This window comes from Schistocerca cancellata, chromosome 8 (genome assembly GCF_023864275.1).
Source record: "Schistocerca cancellata isolate TAMUIC-IGC-003103 chromosome 8, iqSchCanc2.1, whole genome shotgun sequence".
Lineage (NCBI taxonomy): Eukaryota > Metazoa > Arthropoda > Insecta > Orthoptera > Acrididae > Schistocerca > Schistocerca cancellata.
This window is the reverse complement of record NC_064633.1, coordinates 79,146,726-79,173,106: the sequence shown is the minus strand read 5'-3', so window position 1 is coordinate 79,173,106 and position 26,381 is coordinate 79,146,726. Positions and strand designations below refer to the sequence as shown.

Sequence of the window (26,381 nt, the reverse complement as noted above, 5' to 3'; positions counted from 1 at the left end):
TAGAACACATTGTCATACTTAAAAATGAGATTTACACTAGATGCAGACAGATGGAGAATGCAGACTCCTTTCCAGGGGGAGCTGTGTTGTCAGGAATGGCATCGAGCTACCATATTCCACTAGCGCTGTAAAAACTGATGTATAACAATACTAACCTCATAGAGAAATGGGAAAAGGCAAAAAGGAAAAAATATCCTGTTATGTGATTCTCTTTTTTTAACTGGAAAAACTTTTTCTCTCCTCCATCACTTTTTCTTCTTCCTCATTTTTGCTTTTTCTTTCTTACAATGCAGACGCTTTTTAATAGGTACAGTTGCTAAACCATATCTTATTACTATTAGTTATTGTTGCCTCAGCTGTGCTCCAGTTCTGACTCTTGATAAGTAATCAGAGTCTATCCCAAGCATTGTTGACTCATACTAAGTTGGTCAAGAAATAAATGTCAGGTTCACTGAGTGGTACACTGTTGGCTCTCTTTCGAGTTGTACAGCTGTGTTATATTGTAGAATTGTTAGACATGGCTATTTTAATTCGCATTACTTATTCTGTGTCAGAACATTTATCATGAGTGTGATATTGAAACTTGTAACTAACTAAACAATTGGTTTTGAAGCACTTGATTCATAATTTAAACCAGTGGGGAGCACTTGGAAAAGCTATGAGTTCCAGAGCTGCTGTAGCAAGAACAAACACGATTTACGGAACATAGTACATTATAGAGCAACATGTAAGATACAATGAAGTATATGTTGTGCACAGCATACAACTCATTGACTGGAAAGCAGTAATATAGGTTACAGAATAGGCCAAGCACTCGTTTGCGATCTCATAAATAGTACTGTTTCCTTGGCGGCTCACCAGAGTGTGACAGTGGGCCGACCCAGGTGTCCTCAATATGTGGGCCTGTGAACTGTATGGATCCCTGAAACCACATGCACCATGAATGAAAGTACATCTAGAGCCATACTATGGTATCAGTTTCACTGTCTGTGGAATAAGGTTTGTTCAAGAAAGTTAGCTTACTTTTAAAATAACCCTCATGTATACTGAGGAACACAGCACAGTGGTCAAGGCACTGGTGCTCAAATTAGGCTTTGCATGATTTCTATAAATCAGTAAAAGTGAATGCCAGAGTGGTTCATTTGAAAAGGATGCAGTCAATTTCCTACTGCATCCTTGTTCAGTCTCTGCTTGTTCTTTGTCTCTAATGACTACTTTTTCATGGGAAAATGAAAGCATAATTTTCCTTCTTTCCTTTTTTGTACAACAAGTAACTCAGAAATAAAGTGAATTAGGACTTCTGTGCATATATAATTTCAAACAAGATTGGACTGATGAGCATACGGACTTCCCCTTCTCTATTACTGTTCATATCTCCCACTTATACTGGGATCAAAACTGGGACTAACACTGTATGCAAACCATTGTGTTTCCATAACAAAATTGAGTAGTATCTAATGAAAATGAGTGTAATGTAATAACATCTCATGTTAATTATTTTGATTAATTCTGTATAGTTGTCTGCTTCCAGTGTGTATGTGATGCTGGTTTCCGAGGTAATGGATACACATGCCAAGATGTTGATGAATGTTCAGAGGATTCATCTCTTTGTGAAAATGGGCATTGTCTCAATTATCCCGGTTCATTCCGTTGTGAATGTGAAATGGGTTTCATGCATCCTGATGAAAGAACAGAACAGTCATGTATTGGTATGTTCTCATGACTTCTGTGCTGTCCATACATTTTAAACTCCCTCATCAAATATATGTAGAGTTATTTCACTGATATGTGATGTAATGTTTCAGATATAAATGAATGTCAGATGTTCAGCAATCTGTGTGTCTTTGGACGCTGTGTGAATATATTTGGAATGTTCCGGTGTGAATGTGATGAAGGCTATGCTTTGGACAATTCAGGAGGTAAGACTAGATTAATCACAAAAATATTTTAAAAAAAATACATATTATTACTTTGCAAAGATTTGTCATATGTATTGTACACCATTACTTCCAGGAAACTGCACTGATGTAAATGAATGTGAAAGCCCTCATGCATGTCAGTATGGTACATGTATAAATACGCAAGGCAAATATATCTGCCAGTGTCCACCAAATTATGAACTTGTATCAGGTGGAAATGCTTGTGTGGGTGAGTGTTTAGGCTTTTTCTTCTAGTTTTTAAGTAGAATATTGTAATCTTCATTAAGTACAAACTTTTTTAGTTTTTAGAATTGTTAGAATTAATTGTTTTGTTTGTAATCTTGGTGAACACTGTTATCAGTCTTTAGCTACTCTGTTATTCATAACCATTTATCTAAAAATATTATGAGCAAATGTCAATGAAAATATGTGTACTGGGCTGTGAATTCATCACAATGTGCACGGCAAGGAAAGTTCGTGAGATTAACCCAAAGCATAATCCAGACATCTAGCATAGTTCTTGGATTACCAATCAGTCAGAAACAAGCAAGTGGTATTAGTGCCACTAGACACAAACTCTAACAAGTCCACCTTCATTTTGGCCTTTACATTCAAAATCTTCCTCTGGTCACGAGTGCAATGACATCGTGCGGCCACAGTTGTTAGTGGTGCTGAAATCTGTATGTTGATGGAGGTGCCACATCCCATGAAGAAATGTGGCATTCATAATTAGATTGTGATGGTGATACATTATACACACTAACACACTTGAAGTGAATAAAAAAAACACACACACACAAATGTATGAATAGAAATATACGTGGTTTGTAAAAAGATGCAGCTCAGATTGTTGCCACTGGTTCTCATTAGGTAAAATAATGTTATCTGTAATGGATTATTCTGTTTCAGTGATAGTCTGTATAGTAATTGCATGTAATAACAAGTTAGAAAAAATATTTAATGCAACCTAACTCCTGTAAAATAATAACATTTAAGTAACTGATTCTTTTCCTGCACTTTCCCACAATTAATAGTGAGAATGACAAATACGCTTTAGTTACAAGCTCTGATAGTCTTATGTGGAGGATATATGATGATTTTCTCTTATATGTTGCAATTGCATCAATAGTATCTTCTATACTTAGACATCTGCTTCGTTACGTTTACAGACCGTCGTGAATCGCGCTGTTATTTATCGGTGGAGGAACTACCGGGAGGACGACAGCGCTGTACACAGGAACTTGGTGAACCAGTAACGAGGGCTACATGCTGCTGTTCACAAGGTCGAGCTTGGGGACCACGCTGTGAGCTTTGTCCGCAGAAAGGGACAGATGAGTACAATCTCCTGTGTCCTGGTGGAGCTGGTTATCGCCCAAATACAGTTACGGTTAGTTAGTTCGCATTATATGAGGTTTTTTCCCAAATTTGTCATTCAAAATATACACAGTTGTCATACATTTGCAATGAAGCTAGTGCAGCTGAGGTCAACATTTTTATATTGTGTAATATATGAATACCAGTAAACCCACCATTATTTAAAGAATCTTTTTCCCATGTATAAAACAGATTGAAACGTCTGATTACTTTACAAATGAGTTAACAAAATTTTGAGATCTTGAAAAACTAGAAAAAGTTGAAAGAAAAATTCTATGGAAAAATACTGGGTCCTAAAAGTAATATTAATGCAGAATACAAATTAATATTCAAACAAGAGAGCTTCATTTGAAAATGTAAAAGCTAACATATGTAATGAGGAAAAGAACACACATATATTGAATGTGTGGTAGCACACTAACTGAACAGATCCTTAACTTACTAGCACCTACAAATCCAAACCTACATGGCTCACTGAAATTGTCAAACATGTGAAAAACACTATTTAGTGTTTCTGACCTGATTTTCGAAGTCTCTGGTCACCTCAAAGCTGAAAATTTAAATGAATGTAAGAATGTGTTTGTTCAAGAAACTGTTCAGCACCGTAATCTGAATTGCAATAACACCCACATTTATTCCTTGGAAAGTTCTGTTGTTAGAGTAGATGACTGCTTTATCTATTACAGAAAAACTGTCAGCACACAGAACCAGATAAGCACCCACAGTAACCTATTAACAGTTCAGTGAGAAGTTAATTATTTTGTTTTAGACACAAAACATAGTTAACATTTACACAAAACAGCCACAGTTCACATTTAGCACTACGCTGTAGTAATTTATTAGAGAAAAATACACTGTGGCAGTTCTATTAAGTCAGTCCATAATGAGAATCACCATCTCCAACAATAGCTTACTCCAGTGGCAGTGACATAATATAGTTTCTTGTTAATTACTAAACAGTTCAGTTAAAATGTTCATTCATCTGATATACAAATCCACTCAAAAGTTATTAAATATTAATGTTATTGAATTTCGCTGATGTTGGTGCACATATTTTCCCATACAAAATGTGCATAGTGGTGGCATTAGTCAGCACTGGAAGTGCACCCAATGTAGGTCTTACGTGTGAGCGTTCAAACTGTGTACTGCCAATTCTGGGTGATGTCCAGACAGGTATAAGAATAAATTGTCATTTTGTAAAATGCATTATGCTTTGAAAATCAGCTTAGTCACATTTCACCGTTTTACATGGACTGCTAGAACTAAGGTGATTTTGGCTGTTAGAAAATTTTACTGGTTAGAAATTCTTCTGCAACGTTGACACCCCCCCCCCCCCACCCCCACCCTCTCTGTCTGTCTCTCTCTCTCTCTCTCTCTCTCTCTCTCTCTCTCTCTCTCTCTCTCTCTCTCTCTCTCACACACACACACACACACACACAGATCATGGAACATGTCACTACAAGAAATAATAATAAAGAATAAAAGCAATAATAAATAAAATAAAATGTTTATGAAAGTAAAAGTATACAAGACATAAGTTTATGTATTTGCAATCAATGATATAACACAGGAATCAGCTTAATTTTTCAAGGAACTCCTCAACAGAATAGAAGGAGTGATCCATGAGGAATCTCTTCACTTTCTGTGGTAGCTTACTGAAAATAGCAGCATACTGTGCATCTTCTTGCACTAGGGTCAAAGGAGTGCAATCCAAATGCAGATTGGATTTCTGCCTAGTATTAACTGAGTGAAAGCTGCTAATGATTGGAAATAAGCTGTTATTTTTAACAACAAATGACAGTCAAGAATGCAGTGTATATATGTATACACTGATGCTCATAAATTAAGGATAATTGCAGAATGTGGTGGCACTACACAAAACTGGTGCTAATAGCATAGGCACATAGAGGACATACACGACACAGATCTGTAAGTCCACAGTATTGGAGATAAGTTGAGAAAACTGTCCCGAAACACATTTGCTACAAAACGCCACTGTTTCCTGTGCATGTACCCCGACATGAATATGGGATATGATCACCAAGCACATGTACACTGGCCGCACAATGGGTTGGCATACTCTGGATCAGGTGGTTGAGCAGCTATTGGGGTATAGCCTCCCATTCTTGAACCAGAGCCTGTCGGAGCTCCTGAAGTGTCCTAGGGGTTTGAAGACGTGGAGTGATACGTCAGCCAGGAGTGTCCCAGATGCGCTCGATGGGGTTTAGGTCTGGAGAACAGGCAGGCCACTCCATTCGCCTGATATCTTCTGTTTCCAAGTAATCCTCCACAATAGCAGCTTGGTGGGGCCATGCATTATCATCCATCCCGAAGAAGGTGGGACCCACCGCACCCCTGAAAAGGCGGACATACTGGTGCAAAATGACGTCCCAATACGCCTGACCTGTTAAAGTTCCTCTGTCAAAGACATGCAGGGGTGTACGCGCACCAGTCATAATCTCACCCCACACCATCAAACCATGACCACCATATAGGTCTCTTTCAAGGACATTAAGGGGTTGGTATCTAGTTCCTAGCTCACACCAGATGAAAACCTGGCGAGAATCACTGTTCAGACTATACCTGGACTTGTCCATGAACATAACCTGGGACCACTGTTCCACTAACCATGTACACTCCTGGAAATTGAAATAAGAACACCGTGAATTCATTGTCCCAGGAAGGGGAAACTTTATTGACACATTCCTGGGGTCAGATACATCACATTATCACACTGACAGAACCACAGGCACATAGACACAGGCAACAGAGCATGCACAATGTCGGCACTAGTACAGTGTATATCCACCTTTCGCAGCAATGCAGGCTGCTATTCTCCCATGGAGACGATCGTAGAGATGCTGGATATAGTCCTGTGGAATGGCTTGCCATGCCATTTCCACCTGGCGCCTCAGTTGGACCAGCATTCGTGCTGGACGTGCAGACCGCGTGAGACGACGCTTCATCCAGTCCCAAACATGCTCAATGGGGGACAGATCCGGAGATCTTGCTGGCCAGGTTAGTTGACTTACACCTTCTAGAGCACATTGGGTGGCACGGGATACATGCGGACGTGCATTGTCCTGTTGGAACAGCAAGTTCCCTTGCCGGTCTAGGAATGGTAGAACGATGGGTTCGATGACGGTTTGGATGTACCGTGCACTATTCAGTGTCCCCTCGACGATCACCAGTCCTCGCTCAAAGTCCGTCAACTGCACATACGGTTCACGTCCACGCTGTCGCGGCATGCTACCAGTGTTAAAGACTGCGATGGAGCTCCGTATGCCACGGCAAACTGGCTGACACTGACAGCGGCGGTTCACAAATGCTGCGCAGCTAGCGCCATTCGACGGCCAACACCGCGGTTCCTGGTGTGTCCGCTGTGCCGTGCGTGTGATCATTGCTTGTACAGCCCTCTCGCAGTGTCCGGAGCAAGTATGGTGGGTCTGACACACCGGTGTCAATGTGTTCTTTTTTCCATTTCCAGGAGTGTACTTTTTTATTGACACCAGGCTTTACGGGCTCTCCTGTGACCAGGGGTAGAGTGGAATGCACCTTGCAGGTCTCTGGGCGAATAAACCATGTCTATTCAGTCATCTGTAGACTGTGTGTCTGGAGAGAACTGTTCCAGTGGCTGCGGCAAGGTCCTGAGCAAGGCTACCTGCAGTACTCCGTGGCCATCTGCAGGCACTGATGGTGAGGTATCGGTCTTCTTGTGGTGTTTTTCGCTGTGGAGGTCCCGTACTGTAGCGCCTGGACATGTTTCCTGTCTGCTAGAATTGTTGCCATAATCTTGAGATCACACTTTGTGGCACACGGAGGGCCCGTGCTACGTCCTGTTGTGTTTGAGCACCCTCCAGTCGCCTTAGTATTCTACCCCTCATAATGTCATCAATATGTGTTCTTTGAGCCATTTTAATTACACAGTCACCATTAGCATGTCTGAAAACGTTTGCACACTTACTCGCTGCACCGTACTCTGACATGCACCAACACATGTCTGCGTATGTGGACTGCTGCCAGCACCACCGTGCGACGACCGCAGGTCAAATGCACTGTATGGTCCTACCCCGAGGTGATTGAAACCTGCAAACCGCCCACCAGAGCATTGTTTCATCATGTATCAGCATTATCCTTAATTTATGAGCGTGAGTGTATATTTCTATTTTGAGGGGCCAGTGTCAGAATACCCAGACTAATGAACAGGGGTTGACAAGAGATTCACAAACTTACACCACTTATTACCCAAACCACCCATTTCTGAGCCAAAGATATTGTTTGAGAATGGGGAGAGTTAGCCCAAATATATATTACCATGAAAATAAGCAAAGTAGGCTACTTTTTGTGTCAAATTATCCCTTATTTCAGATACCATTCGAATAGTAAAAATGGCAGCATTAAATCTTCTAATAAGATCCTGAATGTGGGTGTTCCATGACTTGTTTACATTTATTTGCACCATACTGCAAATTAGCATAAATCACATGAAATTATTAATGAATTGATTAATGCTGTTTCTCATTTTGTGCAGAAAAATTAAAATAACAAAATTATGTAGTCAAATTTTGGACTCTACCATTAGTAATGCAGTAAATGAAGCAGGCAAAAAGGAATACAGACGTCTCAAAAATGATATCGACAGGAAGTGCAAAATGGCTAAGCAGGGATGGCTAGAGGACAAATGTAAGGATGTAGAGGCTTGTCTCACTAGGGGTAAGATAGATACTGCTTACAGGAAAATTAAAGAGACCTTTGGAGAGAAGAGAACCACTTGTATGAATATCAAGAGCTCAGATGGCAACCCAGTTCTAAGCAAAGAAGGGAAGGCAGAAAGGTGGAAGGAGTATATAGAGGGTTTATACAAGGGCGATGTACTTGAGGACAATATTATGGAAATGGAAGAGGATGTAGATGAAGACGAAATGGGAGATAAGATACTGCGTGAAGAGTTTGACAGAGCACTGAAAGACCTGAGTCGAAACAAGGCCCCGGGAGTAGACAACATTCCATTTGAACTACTGATGGCCTCGGGAGAGCCAGTCATGACAAAACTCTACCATCTGGTGAGCACGATGTATGAGACAGGCGAAATACCCTCAGACTTCAAGAAGAATATAATAATTCCAATCCCAAAGAAAGCAGGTGTTGACAGATGTGAAAATTACCGAACTATCAGTTTAATAAGTCACAGCTGCAAAATACTAACGCGAATTCTTTACAGACGAATGGAAAAACTGGTAGAAGCCGACCTCGGGGAAGATCAGTTTGGATTCCGTAGAAATGTTGGAACACGTGAGGCAATACTGACCTTACGACTTATCTTAGAAGAAAGATTAAGAAAAGGCAAACCTACGTTTCTAGCATTTGTAGACTTAGAGAAAGCTTTTGACAATGTTAACTGGAATACTCTCTTTCAAATTCTGAAGGTGGCAGGGGTAAAATACAGGGAGCGAAAGGCTATTTACAGTTTGTACAGAAACCAAATGGCAGTTATAAGAGTCGAGGGGCATGAAAGGGAAGCAGTGGTTGGGAAAGGAGTAAGACAGGGTTGTAGCCTCTCCCCAATGTTACTCAATCTGTATATTGAGCAAGCAGTGAAGGAAACAAAAGAAAAATTCTGAGTAGGTATTAAAATTCATGGAGAAGAAGTAAAAACTTTGAGGTTCGCCAATGACATTGTAATTCTGTCAGAGACAGCAAAGGACTTGGAAGAGCAGTTGAACGGAATGGACAGTGTCTTGAAAGGAGGATATAAGATGAACATCAACAAAAGCAAAACGAGGATAATGGAATGTAGTCAAATTAAGTCAGGTGATGCTGAGGGAATTAGATTAGGAAATGAGACACTTAAAGTAGTAAAGGAGTTTTGCTATTTAGGGAGTAAAATAACCGATGATGGCCGAAGTAGAGAGGATATAAAATGTAGACTGGCAATGGCAAGGAAAGCGTTTCTCAAGAAGAGGAATTTGTTAACATCGAGTATAGATTTAAGTGTCAGGAAGTCGTTTCTGAAAGTATTTGTATGGAGTGTAGCCATGTATGGAAGTGAAACATGGACGATAACTAGTTTGGACAAGAAGAGAATAGAAGCTCTCGAAATGTGGTGCTACAGAAGAATGCTGAAGATAAGGTGGGTAGATCACGTAACTAATGAGGAGGTATTGAATAGGATTGGGGAGAAGAGAAGTTTGTGGCACAACTTGACTAGAAGAAGGGATCGGTTGGTAGGACATGTTTTGAGGCATCAAGGGATCACAAATTTAGCATTGGAGGGCAGTGTGGAGGGTAAAAATCGTAGAGGGAGACCAAGAGATGAATACACTAAGCAGATTCAGAAGGATGTAGGTTGCAGTAGATACTGGGAGATGAAGAAGCTTGCACAGGATAGAGTAGCATGGAGAGCTGCATCAAACCAGTCTCAGGACTGAAGACCACAACAACAACAACATTAGTTGTGACAAAATCTGCCATGGAAAATGGTAATAGTTTGGAACTTTGATGATAATTATTGTGTTTGTTAATTAATGATTCAAAGTACTGTACAGGAAAACAGGACTGCCAAACTTTCTGTCAGTGTAGGTCACCTTTCTCAAATATACTGATGAGTTCATGGCATTTTGCATGTTGTGAACTGTATCACTGACATCAGTTAATTATATTTCCAAATTATGAGTGCCCCAGAGAAAGCTAATTACATCAATGTTAACAGAACAACCAAAGTGATAACGTGGACAATAAATTCATGTAAAATTAAGTCTAGATAACACTGTGAGATTTTCATGTAAGTGTTACATTCCAGTAGATAAATGTATAGAAAGTAAGATAAAAATTAGCAAAAAATTTTTTATTATTTTTGGGAGTACAAAATACACAACAGGTTGAAAGGATTGGCCACACTACATCACATCTGGAATAAGAATGGACAAAATAGATAACAGAATACTTTTTAGAGATAAAACACAAAAGGCAGAATACCATGAAAGAAAGAAGTCTGCAAATGGGAGGAAGTAGACCCAGAAAGAAGAGGAATGACACTCTCAAAGGATGAAAGAAGTCTGGGAGCAACAAAAATTAAACACAAAGAAGCAAAACCAAAGTTGCTTTATCATGTCCTCCATAAAGGTTACTCAAACAATAAATAACACATGAGTGTAGATGATTTGTTATACTTTCTCGTATTTTATCTACAATGGAGAACATGGTTGTTGAAAACTTTGTGCAACAGTAATATTATGCTATTCAGTTGTCTCTCGCTGTAGCCAGCATGTGTATCCATTCAGCTTGTGTAGCTGCTGTGCAGAAATTCCAGGTTTAATATCCAGTATAAGCAGGGATTTGGTGGGAAAACTGGAAGAGGGTGCACTCAGCCTTGCGAGGCCAGTTGAGAAGCTACTTAATGAGGAGCAGTGACTTCCAGGTTGCAAAGCTGAGATTGGCTAGGAGAAAGGTGTGCTGACTTCATGTCCCTACATACCACAGCCAGTGACCTAATTGGCAGAGTATGATACAACACCTGGTCACCATTTTAAAGTCTTCAGGATCTGGTTGTGGAGTTAATTTTTAGTTTATGTTGTTCAAATTTGTAGCAGGCACCATGAAGACAATGTTGCTCCAGCATGTTTGCTACAATATAACAATTTTCGCAACTATTGTCCCTGTAATTTATGTATTGACTAGCTTAAGTGAGTATGCAAACTCACAAAATTCCACATATCTCTGTTACTGAGTGACCTGTTGCAGTAACAAGCCCACTTACAGTGCTTATGCATAACATAGAAACAACATTTCTCCCGGGAGAAACATGCCTGCACACCTCTGATAAACATTTGTTTGCTGTAATCAGATAAGCAATTTGAATATGTAGGATTTGACTTATTATGAACAATACTCCAGTCTTAGTGCTAGTGCTGGTTGGCTGAGCTTACATATGAACATATCTCTCAAGCAAGCTTATGCCATCAACAAAACTCAGTCTGTATCCAGTTGCATCTTATCCCTTAGTTTCAAACTTTCTCTCATATAACCCCCCCCCCCCCCCCAAGAACTCTACCTCACCAAACCCTCTGACAATCTCTCCTTCCTAATCCATAATTTTTCATCTCCCTCCTTTGTGGACGCCAAATGTAATATTCCACCCACTTCCTCCCTTCCCCCTTCCTCCCACCCCCACCATGCTCTCTCTCTGTCTCTCTCTATCCTCTCCTCCCTTCCTTCCTCCCTCCCTCCCTCCCTCCCACTCTCTCTCATTTTTGTTACTGTACCAGCTACTTTTTTCATCTTCACTTTAATTGTACAAACCCAAGTCTCTTATATTTTTACCTTCTTGACCCTAGTGTACATCCACTTGCTATCTACAGGATTATGAATTGTCTCCATTTTCTGCCTTTTACTCATCTTCATAGAATGAAACTAGAAAAAGAACAGTTTCAGGTAAAGAATAAATTCAACAACACCCTGTAGCCAGACAACAGAGATTATGTCAGTACACACAATCAAAGTCAAAGTTGGCAGCCATGGAGGTCTATAACAGTAAAATTAGTTTTCCATTACATACAAGTAAATGATAAATGAGTGATAAGGAAGGAGTTCCCCGATTTGAAGATAGGATGGGGTTGGGAAGGGAGGGGGGACTAACAACAGTACAAATACAAGAATTACTTTGTAACAGATAGATGTAGGATTGTTAATTACAGATAAATGGAATAGAACAGATCACAGAGAGTCTGAATAGTAATTAGTCTACTGGATAAAGAATTGAGTTTGAAAGCAGTGAGGTGCAGCTCTTGGGAATTTGGACTAAACAAGCACTTATACAAAAAATGTCCGCAACAATAGAATGACCAAAATGAGTAACAGTGTAGATATTGTGAGCAGCTAGAAAAATGAGAGGTAATATTCACGTAAGTGAAAAAATTATGTTAGCGGTAAAGAAACATTCATATGTGCTCAGCATACTAAATATTTCTCAAACACTGTTTGGACACAGGATACTTGCCACACACACATATCACTCTGCTTTTGAGTATAGGCTTTATGGCTGAATACTGTCACTGCTAATTAAACTGAAGGTGTTATCTCCAAAGAAAGGAACCATTTGATGTTATGAAGTCTATAAACAGAAAGAAAATCGAATAACTTCCTTGGTGTGCCCGCCATCCATTTGCATGAATACATATCCCACACTTATGAAGTACATATTTGTTACAGTCATAATTACATCTTCAATTCCAAGTTCGTTCCCTAATCCGCTTTTCTGTTTTCCTGTTTATTAATTCCCAGCATACATATCTCGACTGCTCACTGAATTACCCTAAGTTTTTAAATAGTTTTAACATTTACAATCCATGTTTCACATTCAGAAATAAAAATTGCTTGTCTACACTGATTGAACATTGGAAAATCCAGGATGTAATAACTACAATATTAATTAGGACATATTACTACACACCGCATAAGCAGACAGACACATTTAATAGAAGACTGTCAGATAATGTTAAGGTGTTGGCTAAAGTCCTCCATCAGATCTGGAACACACACACACACACCCACACACACACACACACACACACACACACACACACACTAATCACATTGTAATTGATGTTTCAAGCCTACTTTGTTGTGTTGAGTTCCTCCATTCTATGTACACTGGATTCAGTTCACTGCAGTAGAATAAAGGTGGTTCCAATAAGTCCCATTAATGTGTATCCCTCCTTTGTTTTATCAATTCTGGTACCTAACACTGCTATAATTCTTTCCTCTCTCTCTCTCTCTCAAATTTATTTTTTAAAGAGGGGGGGGGGGGTGTTGGGGATACCTCTCGCTCCTCAGGGGCTACACTAGTTGAGAAAAGACCAACATTTGAAAATACCATGGTGTTTATTTACTGAAAAAAATAAGGGAGTTAATGCACTATTCAAACCTGTGATTGCAGTTATAGCTGTACAAACAAAAGTATATGATATCTGAACCATTTTATTGATGTGAATGATGGTCTTTCCACAATCTGTTCCAAAAACATTGTTCATGTGAAACCCAACTCGCACTTTTCTCACATGATATACTGAAAGCTTTGGATCAAGGCAGTCAGAGAGATACAGCATTTCTTGACTTTGTAAAAGCATTTGACTCAGTACCACGCCTATGCTTATTGCCAAAAGTACAATCATATGGGTCAAATGTGTGACTGCATTGATGACTTTTTGGTAGGGAGGACACATGTTAATGTGGGGGTTGGGTTGTTTTGGGGGAGGAGACCAGACAGCAAGGTCATCGGTCTCATCGGATTAGGGAAGGACGGGGAAGGAAGTCGGCCGTGCCCTTTCAAAGGAACCGTCCCAGCATTTGCCTGGAGCGATTTAGGGAAATCACAGAAAACCTAAATCAGGATGGCCAGACACGGGATTGAACCGCCGTCCTCCCGAATGTGAGTCCAGTGTGCTAGCCATTGCGCCACCTCGCTCGGTATGTTATTGTGGATGGAGAGTCATCATCAGAAATAGAAGTAACTTCAGGTGTAGCCCATGGGAGTATGATGGGACCCTTGTTGTTCATGTAGTACATCATTGACCTTGCAGATAATATTATTAGTAACTTCAGACTTTTTGGAGATGGTACAGTTATCTACGATGAAGTACTGTCTGAAAGAAGCTGCATAAATATTCCGTCAGATCTTGATAAAATTTCGAAGTAATACAAAGATTGGCAACTTGCTTTAAATATTCACAAATGTAAAACTGTGCACTTCACAGAACGAGGAAACGTAGTATCTTCTGACTATAACATCAGTGAGTCATTGTTGGAATCAGTCAGCTCATACAAATACCTGTGTGTTAACACTTAGTAGGGATATAAAATGGCCTGATCACATAGGCTCAGTTGTGGGTAAAGCAGGTGGCACACTTTGGTTTATCAGTAGAATACTGGGGAAGTGCAATCAGTCTAGAAAGGATATTGCTTGCAAATAATTTGTGTGACTGGTTCAAGAATATTGTTCAAGTGTGTGGGACCCATACCAAATAGGATTCACAGGGGATATTGAATGTATGCAGGGAAGGGCGGCATGAATGGTTTGTCTGATCTGTGGGAAAGTTCGCAGAGATACAGAAGGAATTGAACTGAAAGACTCTTGAAGATAGCCATAAAATATCTTGAGAAAATCTGTTAACGAAGTTTCTAGAACCAGCTTTAGAAATATACTACACCCCCTGTATATCGCTCACATAGGGATCATGAGGATAAAATTAGAACAATTACTGCATGCACAGAGGCATTCAAACAATCATTCTGCCTGTGCTCCATACGTGAATGGAAAGGGAAGAAACTCTAATAACTGGTGCAATGGGACATACTGTCTGCCATGCACCTCACAGTGGTTACAGAATGTAGATGTAGATGTAGTCGTGGTGGTTATTTTCCGTGTCATAATTTGTGGAAGGTAGTGTTCATTTATATGGAAAGATGTTACTTTTTTTGCAGGTTGTCCTTGAAGATATTAATGAATGTGAAGAACTGGAGAATCTTTGTCGGAATGGGCACTGCACGAACACTTTTGGCAGTTTTATGTGCTCTTGTAATGATGGATTCCGGTTGCATGAAAACAATGCACAGTGCATAGGTAAAGTCTGAAATCATTTTTTAAGGAAACTGTGTTTCTTTCACTCACTTTCTTATGTGGAGAGCGGAAATAAACAGCTTTAAAAAGTAATTTGTTTAAACTACAGGTTTATCTAAAAATTAATTTGTAACAGTGGATATGTCCAATACAACCAATTTTGAATAATCAGTTTATCATTGAAAATACATAGTATTAAATAAATACAATGTTGTGATAGGTGGAAAAAATATAAAGACGAAGTTTAAATGTAGCACTTAGAGAGTACATTTGCGTAGCACAGGGATATTTTCCATCATATGTAAGCTTCCCCATCAGTCAGGTAAATTCAAGTATCATTTTGTTCGCTATGATGAAATAGTCCTTCTTGCCTCTTTGACTCTCTTATCTCCTCTCTCACACGGAATCCCATCAGAATGCAGTACTTCTGAGTTAGTACTGTCAGTCCATCACATTTTGATATTCCAGAAATAGAAACTGCAGTATGGATAAAATATGTTACAAATTAACAAAAAAGTGATAGAAACAGTTGAAGAGTTTTCCTGTTTAAAGCACAACAAATGGAGGGGTGGGGTGTGTGTGGGGGGAGGGGGGGGGGGTAAATGAGTAACCATGACCTGAAGTGATTCTGGTAAACTAAATTGTGTTTTCAAATCCAAGCTTCCAATTTGTCTGGAAAGGAAAGCGTTCAATAAGTACCAACGGTTTTGAGTTATGGAAGTGACACATATACTATAAATGCATAAACCATTTACAATTTGAGGCTCTCTCATCGAGTAGTTGTAGTGTAACATATCCCCTTGTTACAGTGATGTGTTTGCACAGGGTATTTAGGACTAATGACCATTGACTGCCGAGAAAAATTATTTGACGTAGTTTGGAAAGTGGTACAAGCATGTTTCTCTGTATGTGCATCCTGATTGAATGGCAATGGAGATGGTATTCCTACTGAATGTGATGACACTGTCGGTGGCTTGTATTTTGCCACACTTGCAGTGGAAGAAGACGGCTGTGGCAAGGCTTTAAAAAATTCATGAAACAAAATAAGTTCAAGTATTAGGGTTAGCTATTAACTGTAATGCTGATTGTTCACCATGTATTTAAGGTACCCTTGTCAAGCAGACAGGGAATTGTTTGAAATTGTTTCCTGTGTGTAAACAGTTGTTATAATATATGCAGTTTGTGAAAGAAGTAAATTCCCTCATTTAGTAGTGTGGAGAGAAGCAGTCTGGTGTCAGATTTTCCTGTGTTAAATAGTTTATTATAATATACGTGTTTTATGAAAGAAGAAAATTCTCTCATTTAGTAGTGTGGAGAGAAGTAGTCTGTTGAATTTTGAGCACTCCGCAGCATGCCAAAAAGGAGAAGTCAGTGATATGAGGCAAAAAACAGTATAGCTGGACACAAATTTGGAGAGAGAGAGAGAGAGAGAGAGAGATTTTCAAGTCAGGAGACAGGAATGGCAAAAAGGCATTTTGATATTAGAAGCCTACCCTCCAGCTAATGTATTGCATTATTCAGCAGAACTTTCACAGAGATACCAAGTTAACATTTCACAGTGGAGAAGTGCATTTCTTTGATACTAATAGGGGCAGGTAAAAAGACTAATGGTGAGGGAAGAGATTGTAGTGGAGGATGTAATTATGATCTAAATGATATTATATAAAGTGACTGTTATTTGCTTTATAGAACAATGGTAAATGCAACAGGATGTATACAACCTGGGACAACTGGGAGATCCACAAAAAGCCTGGGAATTTTGTCATCTGGGAGAAAACTGGGAAAAACCTGGGAATTTTTTTGAATTCTGGGAATTTTTCATCATTTCAATTTTCACTTACATGTTTGTAACTTTGACTGGTAAGAACCAATACTCTAACAAAGGATATTACTGTTACCTCGCTACTGCAGAATAATACCGCAGCAAACAAAACATGAACGAGACAAAAGAAACAAAAATAAAACTTAAGTTGTAAAGGAAATGCACCATATACAACAACAAAACACAGTGCTCATACAAGCTTCTGGCAACAGCAAAATGTGTCAAAGGCTTTGGGAAGACTATGCAGTGCTTCATAACAAGTTGCCTCTGGTGAGCGTGATATCACAGCTGCTTACATTAGATTCGTTTGAGCAGTTGCAAGCAAGCTCATGCACATGCACAGTTGAGTCACGTAGGAATAGTACGTTCTCCTGCCTCTGTCTACAGAAGTGAGGCAGTTAGCTGTATAAGCAGTAGCAGCAAGCAGCTAGGTGCTACCTGAAAAAATTTTACTGGCACACCTAAGCTGCCAGATTCACACATGTGCAACATGCCCGGATCTAGGGGGCGGGGGCAAACCGAGGTATCTACCCTAGGCAGAAATTTCAGGGAAGGCGAGGGGGACACCAGATCCATACTCTTGAGGAAAAAGACCTTGTTTCACAAAGTACCTAGCATCCAGCACATGTTGGTATTTTGATAATTCTTATGATTTTGAAATGCATCCTGCTGGTTTTTGAACAAATTCTATTTCTGAATGAATTATAAGTTGATTTTTGAATGTGTGCATAGTGTACATGATGTCTCTGCCAAGGGAATCCTCTTCGCATCTAAAAATAAACTTTCCTGCAGACAAAAGGGAACGGGGCTATACGACCTGAGTGGAATAAAGCCGAATGGGTGAATGCCAATCGCTGTTTATGTGGTTGACTGGGTTTGTGAATGATAAGCATCATTGTAATTACTAGTGAAATTCATAGATTCAGACTACCAGAGTGGAAATAAACAACTAACTGGAATAACAGGAGTATCCAAGTAAATGAAATTTTGACAGAAAAGTTTTGGCCAGACTGCTACATTAGTAAGGGCTAATTATACAGTCCCCGACTAGCAGCCATTAAAGTTATATTCTGGGAGTAGCGTGGAAAATGCATTGTACGAACACGTAATAATGCCTAACTGGAGAATAAACGCGGTTGGTGATTGTGGCAGGGTTAGTGAAGTTAACCGGAGAATAAGTTTTGACATTGGCAGGAATAGTTACATACTCATAACACTCTAGGTTGGCCAGTGGGCCCCTTCTGCCTGTGATTTGCAACATGAAAAACTGCTACGTATACTCTTTCAGCAATTTGACGGCCCTGTGGCCTCTATTCTACTTCGCAACTGTTGGTATGCACAACTCACTGCAATCCAGCCTGCACCTGGCTGTAACTTGTGCTCAGAATATTGCACTAAACTAACTGTCAAACAGTGGTGCTGCTACAATACATTCACATAATTACAGAAGGCTAAAATATGTTATTAGTTCAGATTTTGTTTTATTTCCACCTATCTGACAGTCAAGCATTAATCACCTTGCAGAACAATGAAGTTATTTTTGTCAGTTTGCTAAAGAGATTTGGCTTTTATTAATCTGTTCCACTGAGGGAGTTGATTTCTTTGAAACGAAGTGTTTAATTCCACACTATTGGCTAGTCTCTACTGTTCACTGCATTTCAAGTGCACATTTGCATCTTATAGCACGTATGGCATTATGTCGTGATAAAGAACCGAACATGAGATAATACAGTACTGGTACTTCAAGAAAATTTACATCCGAATGTGGACATACGACTGTGCACTTTAAGCGAATTATGCATTTTGGTATGGTTCACAAAATTCCAATGCTCTTGGAGTATCCTTTAATGTCTTGTTTCTTTTATGACATAATGTAAGATATTTTAATATTTTACACACATGAACATAAGGGTGTCCTGCATCATCGTAGCTGCGCCTGTTATCTGGCGATCTCTGGCAACTGCTGAAACAAACCTATTTCTAACAGGTCACAGTAAAATAATGCGAACGGTTGTTTGAAAAGCATTACTTTCAAAGTAAATTTCTTTTTACACAATATAATTTATGTGTGAGAATGGATGATGAATTTCTTAAATCACTCCCATTTAAAAATCAACTCTTTGAGGACAACCATTTAGAATAATTTCGAGCCCAGAAGATGACATTTACCCCCTATGTCGTTGTTAAAAAATTTTACTGGCACATTTGTGTGATGTATCTTTAAAGTGTAACACACGCAAAAAAGATCAACATTATATGTGAAAGCTTAGCTTTTCTTGCAGCTTCTTAATCTTCAAGACCAATGTTATATGTAAAAGCTTTTCTTTTCTTGTAACAACACTATATTAATTTGAACCATTAACTTTTCTTATTTGTGTGTTTGTGCTACTTAAAAGTGATGTTGCTGTTGGCTGACTACATCACGTGGTGTCCTATGCTCTGAATATCCCCCCCCCCCCCCCCCCCCCCACACACACACACACACACACACACACATCCTCAGTATTAAGAGTACCGCTCTAATGAACTAATGGTTTAATGCCCCAAATTAAATCTGTCCACCTGTTGTCTTTTTATAACTGAACTGTTAATGGAAAGATTAGATAGCTACTCACTATAAAGATGACACATAAAGTTGCAGGCAGGCACAACAAAAGGACTGTTACACATTAAGCTTTCGACCAACACCTTCATCAAAAAAGAAAAACACATGCATGCATTCACCCAGGCAAGCCCATCTCACACATACATATGACCCCTATCTTCAGCTGCTGAGGCAAAACTGTTTGTGTGTTTACGGTGAGTAGCAAGACTATCCACTGTTTGACTTTTATAGTTAAACTTCTTTTACCTCTGTAACGAACTCATTGTTGTTCATTAACTTAATGAAAATAAAGATCTGAATATTTTGCTATAATTTTATGAAGTGTAAATTTATTTTGACTTTTTCTGTTTTCTATTAAAGATGTAAACGAGTGTGAAGAAGATAGGTCACTCTGTGCACCTGGTATGTGCATTAATGAGGATGGATCATACCACTGCGTCTGCCCTGAGGGTTACATGGTTATAGCAAATGGAAGTAAGTTTACTCTTATTTTTAATGTTGCTTTGATTATGTTTTTGTGATTAGGTGCTTGAGGGAAACATTCCATGTGGGAAAAATATATCTAAAAACAAAGATGGTGTGACTTACCAAACGAAAGTGCTGGCAGATCGATAGACACACAAACAAACACAAACATACACACAAAATTCAGGCTTTCGCAACCAACGGTTGCTTCATCAGGAACAAGGGAAGGAGAGGGAAAGAAGAAAGGATGTGGGTTTTAAGGGAGAGGGTAAGGAGTCATTCCAATCCCGGGAGCGGAAAGACTTACCTTAGGAGGAAAAAAGCACAGGTATCCATCCGCACGTACACAGACACAAGCAGACATTTGTAAAGCAAAGAGTTTGGGCAGAGATATCAGTCGAGGCGGAAGAACAGAGGCAAAGATGTTGTTGAATGACAGGTGAGGTAAGAGCGGCGGCAACTTGAAATTAGCGGAGGTTGAGGTCTGGTGGGTAACGAGAAGAGAGGATATACTGAAGGGCAAGTTCTCCCACTTCCAGCTCCACTCCCCCCAAAACCTCAAAATTCTACTCAACACAATCTGGAACCACAACACCCCAATTCAGTAGTTAACCTTTCCTCCAAACCTCTCTCCCAATCCAAAACCTCTGTCCTATCCAAAGGCCTCACGTTCAGCCCTACTCCCAGATTCAACCAAACAGCCCTCGTCAACGATTTACTGTCCTACACTCGTACTCTCTGCTGGAAATATCACTTTGCCACAAAGAAAAATGATCCTAATCCTACTCCTAATGATCCAACTCCTCAAGACACTATCCAAATTGAACCCTGCCTGGATCAATCCGTCCTCCGTCTTCCTCAAAATCACCCTCTCCAAACCTTCCAGGAATTTCTCACCTCCAGCCTTGCCTCTCAATCCTTCTTAAAAAACCTTAATGCTACTCCCAACATCACCACTGCTGAAGTGATCTGAAGGCTGACCGATCCACAGCCATTCTTCCGGCGGACAAGGGTTCCACGACCGTGGTACTTGATCGTCGGGAGTATGTGGCTGAGGGACTGGTCAGCTTTCAGACAACACCACATACAAAGTTTGCCAAGTTAATCCCATTCCTGATGTCCAGGCAGAGCTTCAAGGAATCCTAAGAACCATAGGCCCCCTACAAAACCTTTCACCTGACTCCATCAACCTCATGACCCCACCGACACCCCGCACCCCTACCTTCTACCCACTTCCTAAAATTCACAAACCCAATCATCCCGGCCGCCCCATTGTAGCTGGTTACCAAGCCCCCACAAAACGTATCTCTGCCTACATAGATCAACACCTTCAACCCATTACATGCAGTCTCACATCCTTCATCAAAGACACCAACCACTTTCTCAAACACCTGGCCGGAGTGGCCGTGCGGTTCTAGGCGCTACAGTCTGGAACCGGGTGACCGCTACGGTCGGAGGTTCGATCCTGCCTTGGGCATGGATGTGTGTGATGTCCTTAGGTTAGTTAGGTTTAATTAGTTCTAAGTTGTAAGCGACTGGTGACCTCAGAAGTTAAGTCGCATAGTGCTCAGAGCCATTTGAAATGAAATCCATCCTTCATGAAATCCTCCCCACTCCACCAAGAGTGTCTTTCCGCCGTCCACCTAATCTTCGTAACCTCTTAGTTCAACCCTATGAAAACCCCAAACCACCTTCCCTACCCTCTGACTCCTGCCCTTGTAACTGCCCCGGTATAAAACCAGTCCCATGGACCCTCCCACCACCACCTACTCCAGTCCTGTAACCCGGAGGGTGTACACGATCAAAGGCAGAGCCACATGTGAAAGCACCCACGTGATCTACCAACTGACCTGCCTACACTGTGACGCATTCTATGTGGGAATGACCAGCAACAAACTGTCCATTCGCATGAATGGACACAGGCAGACAGTGTTTGTTGGTAATGAGGATCACCCTGTGGCTAAACATGCCTTGGTGCACGGCCAGCACATCTTGGCACAGTGTTACACCGTCCGGGTTATCTGGATACTTCCCACTAACACCAACCTATCCGAACTCCGGAGATGGGAACTTGCTCTTCAATATATCCTCTCTTCCCGTTATCCACCAGGCCTCAATCTCCACTAATTTCAAGTTGCCGCCACTCATACCTCACCTGTCATTCAACAACAACATCTTTGCCTCTGCACTTCCGCCTCGACTGACATCACTGCCCAAACTCTTTGCCTCTGTATATGTCTGCTTGTGTCTGTATATGTGTGGATGGATATGTGTGTGTGTTCGAGTGTATACCCGTCCTTTTTCCCCCCCTAAGGTTAAGTCTGTCCGTTCCCGGGATTGGAATGACTCCTTACCCTCTCCCTTAAAACCCACATCCTTTTGTCTTTCCCTCTCCTTCCCTCTTTCCTGGTGAAGCAACCGTTTGTTGTGTGTGTCTATATATATATATATATATATATAATAGAGGGAAACGTTCCACGTGGGAAAAATATATTTAAAAAGAAAGATGATGAGACTTACCAAACAAAAGCGCTGGCAGGTCGATAGACACACAGACAAACACAAACATACACACAAAATCTAGCTTTCGCAACCAATGGTTGCCTCGCCAGGAAAGAGGGAAGGAGAGGGAAAGACAAAAGGATTTGGGTTTTAAGGGAGAGGGTAAGGAGTCATTCCAATCCCGGGAGCGGAAAGACTTACCTTAGGGGGAAAAAAGGAGGGAAAAAAGGACAGGTATACACTCGCACACACACACATATCCATCCTCATATACACAGACACAAGCAGACATTTGTCTGCTTGTGTCTGTGTATATGAGGATGGATATGTGTGTGTGTGCGAGTGTATACCTGTCCTTTTTTCCCCCTAAGGTAAGTCTTTCCGCTCCCGGGATTGGAATGACTCCTTACCCTCTCCCTTAAAACCCAAATCCTTTTGTCTTTCCCTCTCCTTCCCTCTTTCCTGACGAGGCAACCATTGGTTGCGAAAGCTAGATTTTGTGTGTATGTTTGTGTTTGTCTGTGTGTCTATCGACCTGCCAGCGCTTTTGTTTGGTAAGTCTCATCATCTTTCTTTTTAAATATATATATATATATATATATATATAGAGGGAAACATTCCACGTGGGAAAAATATATTTAAAAAGAAAGATGATGAGACTTACCAAACAAAAGTGCTGGCAGGTCGATAGACACACAAACAAACACAAACATACACACAAAAATCTAGCTTTCGCAACCAACGGTTGCCTCGTCAGGAAAGAGGGAAGGAGAAGGAAAGACAAAAGGATATGGGTTTTAAGGGAGAGTGTAAGGAGTCATTCCAATCCCGGGAGCGGAAAGACTTACCTTAGGGGAAAAAAAGGATAGGTATACACTCGCACACACACACATATCCATCCGCATATACACAGACACAAGCAGACATGACTCCTTACACTCTCCCTTAAAACCCATATCCTTTTGTCTTTCCTTCTCCTTCCCTCTTTCCTGACGAGGCAACCGTTGGTTGCGAAAGCTAGATTTTTGTGTGTATGTTTGTGTTTGTTTGTGTGTCTATCGACCTGCCAGCGCTTTTGTTTGGTAAGTCTCATCATCTTTCTTTTTAAATATATATGTCTGCTTGTGTCTTGTATGTGTGGATGGATATGTGTGTGTGTGCGAGTGTATACCTGTCCTTTTTCCCCCTAAGGTAAGTCTTTCCGCTCCCGGGATTGGAATGACTCCTTACCCTCTCCCTTAAAACCCATATCCTTTTGTCTTTCCTTCTCCTTCACTCTTTCCTGACGAGGCAACCGTTGGTTGCGAAAGCTAGATTTTGTGTGTATGTTTGTGTTTGTTTGTGTGTCTATCGACCTGCCAGCGCTTTTATTTGGTAGGTCTCATCATCTTTCTTTTTAAATATATATATATATATATATATATATATATATATGGTTATAATACAAGGAAACATTCCACAAAGGAAAAATATACTTAAAAACAAAGATGATGTGACTTACCAAATGAAAGTGCTGGCAGGTCGACAGACACACAAACGAACACAAACATACACACAAAATTCAAGCTTTCGCAACAAACTGTTGCCTCATCAGGAAAGAGGGAAGGAGAGGGAAAGACGAAAGGATGTGGGTTTTAAGGGAGAGGGTAAGGAGTCATTCCAGTCCCGGGAGCGGAAAGACTTACCTTAGGGGGGAAAAAAGGACGGGTATACACTCGCACACACACACACATATCCATCCACACATATACAGACACAAGCAGACATATTTAAAGACAAAGAGTTTGGGCAGAGATGTCAGTCGAGGCAGAAGTGCAGAGGCAAAGATGTTGTTGAATGACAGGTGAGGTATGAGTGGCGGCAACTTGAAATTAGCGGAGATTGAGGCCTGGTGGATAACGGGAAGAGAAGATATATTGAAGAGCAAGTTCCCATCTCCGGAGTTCGGATAGGTTGGTGTTAGTATCCTACTCCCAACATCACCACTGCTGAAGCCCAGGCTATCCGTGATCTGAAGGCTGACCGGTCCATCGTCATTCTTCCGGCGGACAAGGGTTCCACGACCGTGGTACTTGATCGTCGGGAGTATGTGGCTGAGGGACTGCGTCAGCTTTCAGACAACACCACATACAAAGTTTGCCAAGGTAATCCCATTCCTGATGTCCAGGCAGAGCTTCAAGGAATCCTCAGAACCTTAGGCCCCCTACAAAACCTTTCACCTGACTCCATCAACCTCCTGACCCCACCGATACCCCGCACCCCTACCTTCTACCTTCTTCCTAAAATTCACAAACCCAATCATCCCGGCCGCCCCATTGTAGCTGGTTACCAAGCCCCCACAGAACGTATCTCTGCCTACGTAGATCAACACCTTCAACCCATTACATGCAGTCTCCCATCCTTCATCAAAGACACCAACCACTTTCTCGAACGCCTGGAATCCTTACCCAATCCGTTACCCCCATAAACCATCCTTGTAACCATTGATGCCACTTCCTTATACACAAATATCCCGCACGTCCAGGGCCTCGCTGCGATGGAGCACTTCCTTTCACGCCGATCACCTGCCACCCTACCTAAAACCTCTTTCCTCATTACCTTAGCCAGCTTCATCCTGACCCACAACTTCTTCACTTTTGAAAACCAGACATACCAACAATTAAAGGGAACAGCCATGGGTACCAGGAGGCCCCCTCGTACGCCAACCTATTCATGGGTCGCTTAGAGGAAGCCTTCTTGGTTACCCAGGCCTGCCAACCCAAAGTTTGGTACAGATTTATTGATGACATCTTCATGATCTGGACTCACAGTGAAGAAGAACTCCAGAATTTCCTCTCCAACCTCAACTCCTTTGGTTCCATCAGATTCACCTGGTCCTACTCCAAATCCCATGCCACTTTCCTTGATGTTGACCTTCACCTGTCCAATGGCCAGCTTCACACATCCGTCCACATCAAACCCACCAACAAGCAACAGTACCTCCATTACGACAGCTGCCACCCATTCCACATCAAACGGTCCCTTCCCTACAGCCTAGGTCTTCGTGGCAAACGAATCTGCTCCAGTCCGGAATCCCTGAAGCATTACACCAACAACCTGACAACAGCTTTCGCATCCCGCAACTACCCTCCCGACCTGGTACAGAAGCAAATAACCAGAGCCACTTCCTCATCCTCTCAAACCCAGAACCTCCCACAGAAGAACCACAAAAGTGCCCCACTTGTGACAGGATACTTTCCGGGACTGGATCAGATTCTGAATGTGGCTCTCCAGCAGGTTTACGACTTCCTCAAATCCTGCCCTGAAATGAGATCCATCCTACATGAAATCCTCCCCACTCCACCAAGAGTGTCTTTCCGCCGTCCACCTAACCTTCGTAACCTCTTAGTTCATCCCTATGAAATCCCCAAACCACCTTCCCTACCCTCTGGCTCCTACCCTTGTAACCGCCCCCGGTGTAAAACCTGTCCCATGCACCCTCCCACCACCACCTACTCCAGTCCTGTAACCCGGAAGGTGTACACAATCAAAGGCAGAGCCACGTGTGAAAGCACCCACGTGATCTACCAACTGACCTGCCTACACTGTGATGCATTCTATGTGGGAATGACCAGCAACAAACTGTCCATTCGCATGAATGGACACAGGCAGACAGTGTTTGTTGGTAATGAGGATCACCCTGTGGCTAAACATGCCTTGGTGCACGACCAGCACATCTTGGCGCAGTGTTACACCGTCCGGGTTATCTGGATACTTCCTACTAACACCAACCTATCCGAACTCCGGAGATGGGAACTTGCTCTTCAATATATCCTCTCTTCCCGTTATCCACCAGGCCTCAATCTCCGCTAATTTCAAGTTGCCGCCACTCATACCTCACCTGTCATTCAACAACATCTTTGCCTCTGCACTTCTGCCTCGACTGACATCTCTGCCCAAACTCTTTGTCTTTAAATATGTCTGCTTGTGTCTGTATATGTGTGGATGGATATGTGTGTGCGAGTGTATACCCGTCCTTTTTTCCCCCTAAGGTAAGTCTTTCCGCTCCCGGGACTGGAATGACTCCTTACCCTCTCCCTT

General features: G+C 41.3%; 1 protein-coding gene across 1 annotated transcript in view; it reads left to right on the top strand.

Annotated features, from left to right (window-relative positions):
* LOC126094444 (fibrillin-2-like) overlaps positions 1-26,381 on the top strand; it is a 354,361-nt gene that overhangs the window by 142,401 nt on the left and 185,579 nt on the right. The window contains exons 19-24 of the mRNA XM_049908817.1: positions 1,532-1,709; positions 1,806-1,919; positions 2,014-2,148; positions 3,089-3,306; positions 14,772-14,910; positions 19,695-19,808. Coding sequence (XP_049764774.1) covers positions 1,532-1,709; positions 1,806-1,919; positions 2,014-2,148; positions 3,089-3,306; positions 14,772-14,910; positions 19,695-19,808 — 898 coding nt within the window. The remainder of the gene's footprint in view (positions 1-1,531; positions 1,710-1,805; positions 1,920-2,013; positions 2,149-3,088; positions 3,307-14,771; positions 14,911-19,694; positions 19,809-26,381) is intronic.